The 10,457-nt window shown below is 40.0% G+C and overlaps 1 protein-coding gene across 1 annotated transcript; it reads left to right on the top strand.

The window, feature by feature from the left end:
• The first annotated feature begins 6,194 nt into the window (after positions 1 to 6,194).
• MSL2 (MSL complex subunit 2) lies at positions 6,195 to 10,329 on the top strand. Its single transcript, XM_085303920.1, has one exon. The coding sequence runs from the start codon at positions 6,300 to 6,302 to the stop codon at positions 7,815 to 7,817; it is 1,518 nt and encodes a 505-aa protein (XP_085160046.1). The 5' UTR covers positions 6,195 to 6,299; the 3' UTR covers positions 7,818 to 10,329.
• The last annotated feature ends 128 nt before the right edge of the window (positions 10,330 to 10,457 follow it).

Genomic DNA, 10,457 nt, shown 5'->3' with positions numbered 1-10,457 from the left:
CTTATAAATGAAATAGTGCACAGCTACTTGGACCATCTGTGTGCCTATAAAACCATCTATATAGCTTTATTCAAAGTACTTGACTGTTGTCTTTTGCACAGGTCATGTTCTTATTTGAGGAGCTCCATAATATTCTCCTTTAAATTTAAGGAGATATTTCAACTTCTCTAATTTTGTTCAACTTTCTAGAATTTGGCTAAAATGCTAGTATTTGTTTTTAATAGTTAATGTAAGTGGAATGTGTCCTGTATATTTTTTCACTGACATTTGAGCATTAGGGCTGCGCCCAGCTGTTCCAGGGCAGTGGAGGGCAATGGGAAGGAAAAAGAACGGAGCCAGAGAGGAGCTGGAGAGGAGGCTGCTCTAGCAGTACTGCTGCCAGCTGGGAAACCAAAGCCTAAGGGTACCTGTCCGTGAGGTGTGATGAATCCACTGAACAGCCTATTGCCTCTAAAAGGAGGAATTCCTGCTTCTTCTTCCCTATCTGCATGATTGTACTTCTCTTGTGCTGGTCCTGGCACATGTCAGATCCCTCTGTGATCTGCCTGAACTTGCTAACCTTGGGAAAACAAATCAGCAAGAATTGGCTTCTCTACTTTAGTAGCTTGTTAACTCTGAAACTTGAATGTAGCAATTTGTTAGCATTAACTGCCTGTTTCTGGTTATTTTAATAGAACTAACCGAATCATGTTTAACCGAGAAGTAAAAGTGTTGAAAGTGTAGCAGTCCAGCTTCTAAATCTCCAGCTTCTGGTTATTACTTTGAGGCACTTGCCATGTATTGATTTTAAGTACAACATTAAATTAAATGTGTGGCCCATCAAATTGCTTATATGTGGGTTTACCCCCCCCCCTTTCTTTTTAATCTTGGTAGATGCTCTGAGCTGCAGAAAATTTCTATCCAGTTCATCCATAGTTCACAGAGGCTTTTTATAACATTTGGTTTAAAAATGCCATCATGGTCATTGTAATGTTCAGTATTTCCAGCCTTACTAGTGTGGGCACACTTTCTTTTTAACATTCATGGATGTTAATCCCACTTCTCATTGAGGAGCAGATATGCTGCTTCAGTCAGGTGGAGCACCAGTGAAAGCAGTAGGAGTCTATGAGCTTCCCATTTGTTTGCTGCTCACTATAAAATGAGAGTTATTTCTAGTGATGTCAATGCAATTGAGTGAAGATTTTGCTTTGGCAGACAAAGATTTGAGATTAACCCCAGTGAAGCATTTATTTATAGTTTATTTGTAACCAATTTTGACTTCATAATTTTTTCTAGTTTTCTTCACCAAATTAGGGTTTCTTTCAATAGTTACATCATTCTTAAAACTTTGAGCTGTTAAAAACAGCAATAAATAATGTTTCAGTAGGCTTTTCCAGGGAGTTTAAAGTAGTCATGCACTGAGGACTTAATCTTCCCCCTCATTCTCCCCTTTTCAGGGCATTATCTTTCCACCCTTGCTCAAGATAGATGAGGATGAAAGGAGATGACCTGTTTTGATTCAAGGCTTTCTTCTTAAACCTCATAAATTCAGAGCATGTTTTCTGGATATAAACCTAATATTGTTTTGATTCCCAGTTCTTCTCTTCCTTTGGCCTGTGAGATACAATTTGCAGATGCTTCCCTTCTTCCTGCAGCTGTGAAGTAATGCTCATTAAGGAACACAATAGGAAATATTCCTCCTGGTTTAAATGACCTTTCCCCCAGCAGCAACATTTCCAGGACAGCCATGATGTCTTGTAAATTAAATATTGAATGTATTTTTTTCTGTACATGCATCTTAGTAAAGTAAGTGCTCATATTAAAGTAGATATTTGGAAAACTTTTTTGAAAGAGAGTTAAGAGCTGATATTGTTATGGAAAATTTGGAGCCTCTTACTAAAACATGATTTTGCTTTTGGCATAGTAGTGTACACCTTGTGAAAGAGGGTGAGCAAAGATGAGGCAAAGTTTAGTAATACCAAGCTACTTAGGGAAGTAAAAATGAAGGGCTACATTAACTAATTGTAGCAGGATCATATGATAAAGATAATATGGCTATAAAATGGCTAATTAAATTCAGTTTAGATAAATATTAAGTGATACACATGGAGAAAAATATATTTAACTTCTCAAAGCCCATCATTTTTATCTACACTGATGACACTCACCCAAAAGTGAGATCTTGGCCTTGTAATAGAAAACTCTGTGAAAACCTCATCTCAGTGCTGAATATCAGTCCAAAAAAAGCAAAAAGCCATGGTCTACCCTTATATTAGATGCTGTTGGAGTTGTGATCCTCCTGTCTCAAAAAAGATTATAGCAGAGCTGTTCAACAATGTTCAAAGCAAGCAATAAGTTGCGTTTTCAATGCAGTGGATCGCTGACCAGGGAACTTCCTGTCAAAGGCTGTGACTGATTAAATTTTAAATAGTTCAAGAGGTTAGGCAAGCGTATGGAGAAAAGTCTGTTGAGGATTGCAAAGTACTTGGAAACCACATCTACCTGGAGAAGTATCTCAGCTAATAATGGTTAAAGGTTGGGCAAATATTAAGGGGAAGTGTCATATTTGCTTGCCTTGTTCTTATTCTGTGCCCTAGGCATCTGCTTTTGGCTACCACGTGAGATGGGCTGCTGGGCTAGGTGGATCTTTGCTCTGACTCAGTATGGCCATTCTTATGGGTCTGAGGATTGGCTGGGTAACATCTCTGACTCCTTCCCAGATTTGTCATCTTGGTGGGGTTTATAATCTTCATCTAGGGAGATTTGGTGACTTACACCATCAACGAAACATTGTGCCTTGGGGAGCCTGCGCAGTCCAACAGCTTGGAACATCCCAAAGTACCACTGTTAGTACCATTAGTACCTCCAGAGCCTGGTGGTACCTTAGGTGTCATCTTCCTGGGATGGTATTTCTGACTAACGTTATTCTCCGAGTGTTAAAATTAATTAAACCTATTTTTCAGTGGATTTCTTTATCATGATTGACTTTTTTTTTTAACTTAATGATACTAAAGTTGAAGAAAGTAATAGGCACCACAGAATCTCCACGAGAAAGAAGCTTTCACCGAAGAACGAATATTCAATGAGATGTGAGCTCAAGCTGAAAATATTCCCCCAGCTAAGGCATTTGCAGTGTCTCTCCCCTGTAGGTTGCCTGGCATTTACTGAGGGTAGAACTCACTGTGATCTTTCCTGCGGTGAGAGCACGTAAAGTGTTTTGATTTGTCTATTCATATATCTTTCCCCACAAAACTTTTGGATTTTTTTTCCCAGATTTTTTATCCTCTGCTACGTTTAGTACCATAATTTTGTTCAGTGCTTTCAACAAAGCGTATCTTGGGAGGAACACGCAGTCAGCAATGAGTCTCGTTTAACTGGTTAAAAGTTCAATTGCAATTTTGCCTGTTTGATCCCATTGTGGAAGTATCTTAGTGCGTCAGAATCTGTAAAGCATTGATCGCCATAACTGTTAAGTGGCAAAATAGTATAATCTTTATTTAACAGAGAGAGGCTTAAGATATAGTGAATGGACCAAGGAGCACATTGTGGCTTATTGACTGCGTTTTAGAATGAGACCTGGGTGGCACCAGTTTCCGATGGCCTTTGGGCAAGGAAGGAGCTAGCGTACTCTGATCGGTAACTTGATTTTGGACAATTCATGGGCATGTTTTGCAGCTCAGCTGCTCCGCAGTGTAGATGCAGACAGGGAACAACTTAATTGGTAGAAGAGCCTTCCAAGAAATTTAATTCACGTTTGTTATACACTGAGTTAGTATTCTTCCCAGCAGACCGTTAATTATGTCTTGGACTGTCTCTGTGAGAATTATCTTCAACCTCTGTCGTGCCTTAATGGCACTACAACAAATTCAGTTTTGTCAAAGTGTGGTTTCATCATCGGTTTATGTTGTCCCATGCATTCTCAGGCTTACATTTCCTTTTTGCTTTCCTTGCTGCTTTTCTTGTGTTCTCTCTGGTGACTGTGTAGCTGCGGGATGAATCAAGGTGGGTATAATAGAAGAATAGGGCAATCCTCGTTTCTCCTTCCTCCCGTGGATTTAGAAAGAGCAGAAACGTTGTTCTGTAGTGTTCAGTTCTTCCTAAGGGGAATAACATTAGGAAGGTAGCAACCTCCTGCTTCCTGAGAGAGGGGCATTGCATTTCTCTTGACTTTTTCAAGAATCTTAAGTATAGGAATTTCTTACAATGAGGATACTGGAAAAAAATAAATGTTTTATATAAAACCTGGATATTGCCATTACAGTTTGCCTCGATTCTGGGCTGGAGACTTGCCTCACTAAAAGAAGCATTCACTGTGTGTATTTTCCTTCTTAGGCCTGTCTGAACAACAAAACTTCTGAAAGACTTCACCTTAGGTTGACTTTGTGCTTTCTGAGCTCTAAAAGTGTACTTTATTAAGTCATATTTTTTGTTTGCAGCTGATGCTGGATTTGCAGGAGACCTGGCTGGCAAATACTCAGTTCTGGGGTTAGGCTATAAACAGTTAAAAGTGGGAAGCAAAACCTGAGGGTTTCCTAGGAGACTGGCTTACTTACTGTCTTCTTCTAATACCTGGAGTAGCAGACCACAGGGAGAGGCTGTCTTACTGTTTTTTAGCAAAGCTGAAGTCAGTGTAGATTGCCCATTCCTGAAGGACAGACACTTTCGTAATTTCTATGCCTGGCTGTTTTGGGCCTCGTGGACACGTTTGATGTGGAGGCACGTGACTGAGCCTTGCATCCAAAGTGTTTTGTTTCGCTGGGTGTAAATCCTGGAGGGCCTTCGTTCCTGGAAGTGCTGTGCGTGTGTGGTTTAGGGCGGCCTAATGACTTCTGAAGCCTCAGAGCGTTAAACAAACAAGTGGTATTAGACGTGTTCACTTAAGGATCCGGCTTTTGAGACATGTTTCAGGCTCTCTTTTGTTTCTCCCCATGGGAGTTAGGGACTCCTCTCACAAACTCAAATGCTGCCTTGGAACCCTGAGAGACATCTCTGCCTGCATTGCTGTTTAAGTGGTGTCATTCAAAAAGGAACTTAACTTAAAAAATACATATTTCTATTGCAGGTTGAGTTCAGGTCCCATCTATTGACTTGAAGTCTTCACTGCATAAATTGAAGAGCATTTTACTATTGGTGTTTCTTGGTAGGGATTTTAGAGGCTGCGGTCGGTTCTTTTTCTCATATTACGCGAAGAAAAGTTAAATTCCTAGTGCCATGAAGCTAAAACCTCCTGTACTGTCAGCTGTGTTGATTCCATTAGCAGCTGCTTTTTATGAGCTTTTTTTCTTTAGTAGGATTTTAGAGAAAATCCTTTCTTCTAATTTCCTACCCATGACATGTGAATTGTTGTTGACACCTTGAAAATATTTAAGGTCCACAGCTAGAGCAGTGCTACTGTTTTAAGTATTATTTCACTGATACATGTCTATGAGTTGGAAAACAGGGAGCTGCCACTCCTCAAGACATGCTATAGTGTCCCTGTTACATGTTCTGTTTTGGCACAACAGTAAGCTATTAGCAAATAATACTGTTTTCCCCATTTTTATTTACATTTATTTTTATTATGTATTTTATTCATGTTTATAAGTGTTTATTCTCATTTAACTGTTTAGGTTGCTCTCAGAGTTAAAAACTTTGTGCTTTTTTCATAGCATTGACTGTCACAAAGCTATGCACTATTTTTAGTTCCAGCTGAATGAAGTGTAAAACAAAGTCTCAACTGTGTGTTCTTCCCTTTTCAGCTTGATATTTCATCTTTTTTTTCATTCCTTTTAGGGATTCCCTCTATTCTGTTTCCATTTGTTTCCCAAGTTTCATTAGAATTCTTGCAGTAGCCCTTTATGAGTTTTTGTTGTTGTTGTTGTTGTTGTTGTGCTTTTAGTAAATTCATAGAAAACTCCTGTGTTTTGTCACTCTCAATTGAAGTAACTGGAGTGAGTCAGTATTTTAGCTAAAAGTGTTTCTAAAGGCTACAGCAGGCCATCAAATTTTGGCGTGATGTTTTTTCTTTGATACTTTTTTTTTAATTCAATCTTATTATAAAACCAGTTGTGGAAGCTGTAAGAAGTTCCTACACTATTGTTTGGATAGTTTGTTTGGTGGTTCTTTGGCTTAATTATTGAACTTTTTCAGGCAATTTTTATGATGCATATTATAAGAAATTCATCATGTGTTATCCTGGAAACTTGGCTTGAGTCCATTGTAATTTTTTTCTTTTTTTTTTTTTCTCTCCCCCCCCCTTAGGAAATTTGCTACAAGACCCTATTGCTCCTACCAACTCCACATGTCAGCATTATGTCTGCAAAACTTGTAAAGGCAAGAAGATGATGATGAAACCATCATGTAGCTGGTGCAAAGACTACGAACAATTTGAGGAGAATAAGCAGCTAAGCATTCTAGTGAACTGCTATAAGAAACTCTGCGAATACATAACACAAACTCCACTGGCACGAGATATTATCCAAGCAGTTGATTGTTCTGCAGATCTTTTGGCTTTGCTCAAAGATGGATCACCACTCCATGAAGAGACGGAAAAATCTTCCGATACAGCCTTGGCTTTGTGTTTGACACATTCCCCAGTACCTTCCACCTCAGAACTCACAAACGATCCTCCAGCGAGTTTTTCATCAGTACCTGAAAGCACACACAATATTGATATAAGAAGTTCTGTTATCAACGGGTTGCCCAATTGTAATGGGCTTTCAGTAGATAAACTTGGAGTGAATATTCCTTCTCCTGAACATACAAATACAATTGACGTATGTAGTACTGGAGAGTATATAAAAACTGAAGACATCTCTAGCAGTCTGCAGCCTGTGTGTGATACAGTTTCTACCAGTGACTTGTGTACGACAGGCATTGACATCTGCAGTTTCAGTGAAGATATAAAGCCAGGTGGATCGCTCCTCCTTAGTGTTGAGGAGGTTCTGCGGAGCTTAGAAACAGTTTCAAATACTGAAGTCTGTGGTTCTAATTTGCAGCCCAGCTTGGAGACAAACATGACTAATGGCCCTTTTCTGCAGCTTTCTCCCCCACCTCTTAGCCATAACATTTTCATGTCCACAGATGCTTCTCCTCACGGGATCTCGTGTACCGCGGCAACGCCTAAGGTAGTTAAGTTAAACAGAAAGCGTTCTCGATCAGAAAGCGACAGCGAGAAGGTTCAACCTCTACCCATTTCCAGCATCATCTGTGGCCCAACACTGGGAGCATCAGCTCCTGTAACAGTGAAGCAGGAAAATAAAATGTCTTTGCAGCCTATTGCAACTGTACCTAATGGAGGCACTACTCCCAAAATCAGTAAAACTGTGCTCCTGTCTAACAAAAGCATGAAAAAGAACTTAGAACATGCCCCTAAGAAATCTCATCCAAAAGCCAAACCAGGAGTGCTGAAAACAAAAGACAAAGCAAAGGAGAAAGTTCCTAGCAGTAATGTTATGCCAGGAAGCCCAACAAAAACTGTGTATAAAAAGCCACAAGAAAAGAAGGGGTGTAAATGTGGTCGTGCCACCCAAAATCCAAGTGTTCTTACATGCCGTGGCCAACGCTGCCCTTGCTATTCTAACCGCAAAGCCTGCCTTGACTGCATATGCCGTGGCTGCCAAAACTCATATATGGCTAACGGGGAGAAGAAGCTGGAGGCGTTTGCAGTGCCAGAAAAGGCCTTGGAGCAGACTAGGCTTACTTTGGGCATTAATGTGACAAGCATTGCTGTGCGCAATGCCAGCACAAGCACCAGTGTAATCAATGTGACAGGGTCACCAGTAACTACGTTTTTAGCTGCCAGTACACACGATGATAAAAGTTTGGATGAAGCTATAGACATGAGATATGACTGTTGAATCTTTCTTTCTTTTCCCTGCCATTAGTAGGGGAACTGCTACAGTTTTAAGGCAGCTATGGTTCTGTTTAACTTGCTGGAGCTCCTGCATTTAGATCACTTGTATCAAGTGTTTTTCATTGCTATGTTATGTGTATTAGTGTCTGGGAAATAGTTGCAGATAATGGAGGAGTTACCCTAAAACTGTTTTTAGTTCTTACAGCACCTCATAGTTTGAGATCAATTGCTGATGTAAATGATTTTATCACAAGATCTTTGGCAAGGAATATATTAACCTCATTGTACTCATTCATGCTTTGTGCTCAGTCAAAGCTTCTGCTTAAAAGTAGAGAAGTGATATCTAGCTAGTCCATCTAAATTGTTCTAGATTAAGATGTAGAAAAATAATTATCAGTTAGTTACAGTCACTGTTGCTAGAAAATCACCTAGTATTCCTGTAGAAAATACAGCATTAAGCTGAGGAGTGCAGTGTCAGAGCAGTAGAAAATCTCGTTGTGGGAATTGGTTACCTACTCTATTGAACAGTTTAAAAATTTCAGTAAAATATTGAGAAAGCTAGTAGCCCAAAAAGCAGCCCGGTTTGCAGGCAAGGGTCCGGAAATTTGGTCAGCTAGATACGAGTGGTAAACTGCTGACGGTCAGTACGCCATGGCTGTTACCGGCTTGTGGGGCTTTGACAGCCGTGCAGGTCACGTTCCTGATCCGTTTTGCTCTCGGTGCCACCGTATTACTGACTGTTTCGGTGGGGGAGGAAAAACTGCTTGTACACAAGGCTCAAATGTTGTTAACACCCGTCTCTCCCTTTTTGGGGCGGTTCCTGCTGGTTTTTTACTGCCTTTGTGCCTGGAGAAGAGAGCTTTTCTGCGAGTTACGGAGGAGACTCTGGGGCTGGCTGGTTGGTTGGTTCTGTGCTGCTAATCAGCGCGTGCAATTCGTAGAGGCTTCCACGGCGATGGCCAGCACTGGATTTTTCCTTCTTTTTCACTTTTATTAAGTTTGTACTGCAATACACCTGGGGCCCGTCCCCACGAGCATGTTTCTCTGCTAACAGGCATTTTTTAAGTTTTATCTTTCAGAAAATTGATGGCCATCTACTAAGGTCAAATGTTTTGGATGCTTGTTGGAGAATATAGGTTATATCATTCACTCCACCCAGAAGCCTGCTAATCTTTCTGTAATGTGCTGTGCCGAAAGTTGTTTTAGAAGGTAGATGCTTTTCAGCCTGGGCAGAAGGGCACAAGTTGTGAGAGAGCTTCTCTGCAGAAGCGTTAGAAATGAAAGTGCCTGTGTAGGAATTGAGCTTTATGCAAAAATGGTTTATTTCTGGTTAATCCCTACATAAGGCTCCGAGCAGAAGAATTTTGTTTTGCTGTTTGACTTCGTTGTCATCCTAGCAAAGTCGGACTACTTTGTGAAAGCCAAAATTCCTCCTCTTTGATACAGCACAGATTAAACGTGGGCCGACTAGAATACAAAACGTTACCTTCTGATTTAAAAGGCAGTTCCTGGTTCAACAGCATGTTAAATAGTGTTTGAATTTTTCACGGTGTTTTACTGCTTCCATCCTCCCTTTCGTGCGTTGAACGTAACCTCCAAGACTTTCCGACTTTAGTGTTAGATATATTTTGATTTGGCACAAAGCATGTACAATGATGGTTACTCACCTAAGAAATAAGCAAAAAACCTTTGGACACAAATGACACCTCCTTTTGTTTCGTAGTGTACCATGGTGTCATTTTCTGTGAATGTGGTCAGATCTTTTTGTTGGTTTTGGTTTGTTTCTGCCCCCGTCTTTTTTGTGGGGTGGGTTGGGTGGGGGGGTTAAAGCCATAGGAAGAAAAATGTGATGTTTGTGTCCAGTCTGTACTTTTTTGTTTTTGTTTTGCAAGAAGAGTTGAAAAATATTTTTGATAATGAGTAAATGGTGGAAAATGCTTCTTTAGTATTCTTGTCTTTATTTGCCAACCCAAGTACCTAAGATCTGTGTTTTTTAGCCCTCATGAGATTTAATGATGTCCTATTAAAGTGTATTTAGTTAAACTTGTATGTGATTTTTGTGTTGACCCAAGAGGATCCTCCCATTTTCTGATTTGGTGGTTTGATCGTGACCTACTAATGTAAATCTGTTTATTAGCCCACTACATGTAAGAAAAGTAGCCAGGCCTCAACCTGGTGTTAGGGGAGTAAAATGGGTTGGCAGCATGGGTCATTTCCAAACACTTCTGCAGAGCTCCTTCAGTTTTGCTGAGATTGTTGATGGCACATTTACTGAGATTTCTATTAGATTCTGTACGTAGTACCTTTGCTCCGTAAATGCAGGAGTACTTGGAGTCTGTACCATCTTGCTGCTGCATTGAATATGGTACCAGAAGTTGGCGATTTAGGTAAAGTGTGTTCTGGAACTATTGACAGGAGAGCCCTGACGATTAATGTAGACTTGCAGATGGTAGATTCAGGGGGTTTTTATTTTGATTTTTTTTTTTTTTTTTTGGAAAAAAGCTTCCTTTTTTGCTGCCACGTTCTTGAAATGTAAATGAAAATTCAATTTGACTTAATAAATAAATGTTATTTTTCTAATTCTATTTTGCAACTGCTAAGGGCATCAGTGTGGCACATATTGCATTTATTGTCTAAATACTGC

The sequence above is a fragment of the Rhea americana genome, unplaced genomic scaffold (genome assembly GCF_003343005.1).
Source record: "Rhea americana isolate MKP2758 unplaced genomic scaffold, rheAme1 scaffold_200, whole genome shotgun sequence".
NCBI classification, from domain to species: Eukaryota; Metazoa; Chordata; class Aves; order Rheiformes; family Rheidae; genus Rhea; species Rhea americana.
Note: the sequence above shows the minus strand (reverse complement) of the source record. Positions and strands in the feature narration are given on the sequence as shown.

What these genes read in the sequence shown, in the direction of transcription:
- MSL2 (XM_085303920.1), top strand. Translation starts at nt 6,300, where the DNA reads ATGATGATGAAACCATCATGTAGCTGGTGCAAAGACTACGAACAATTT.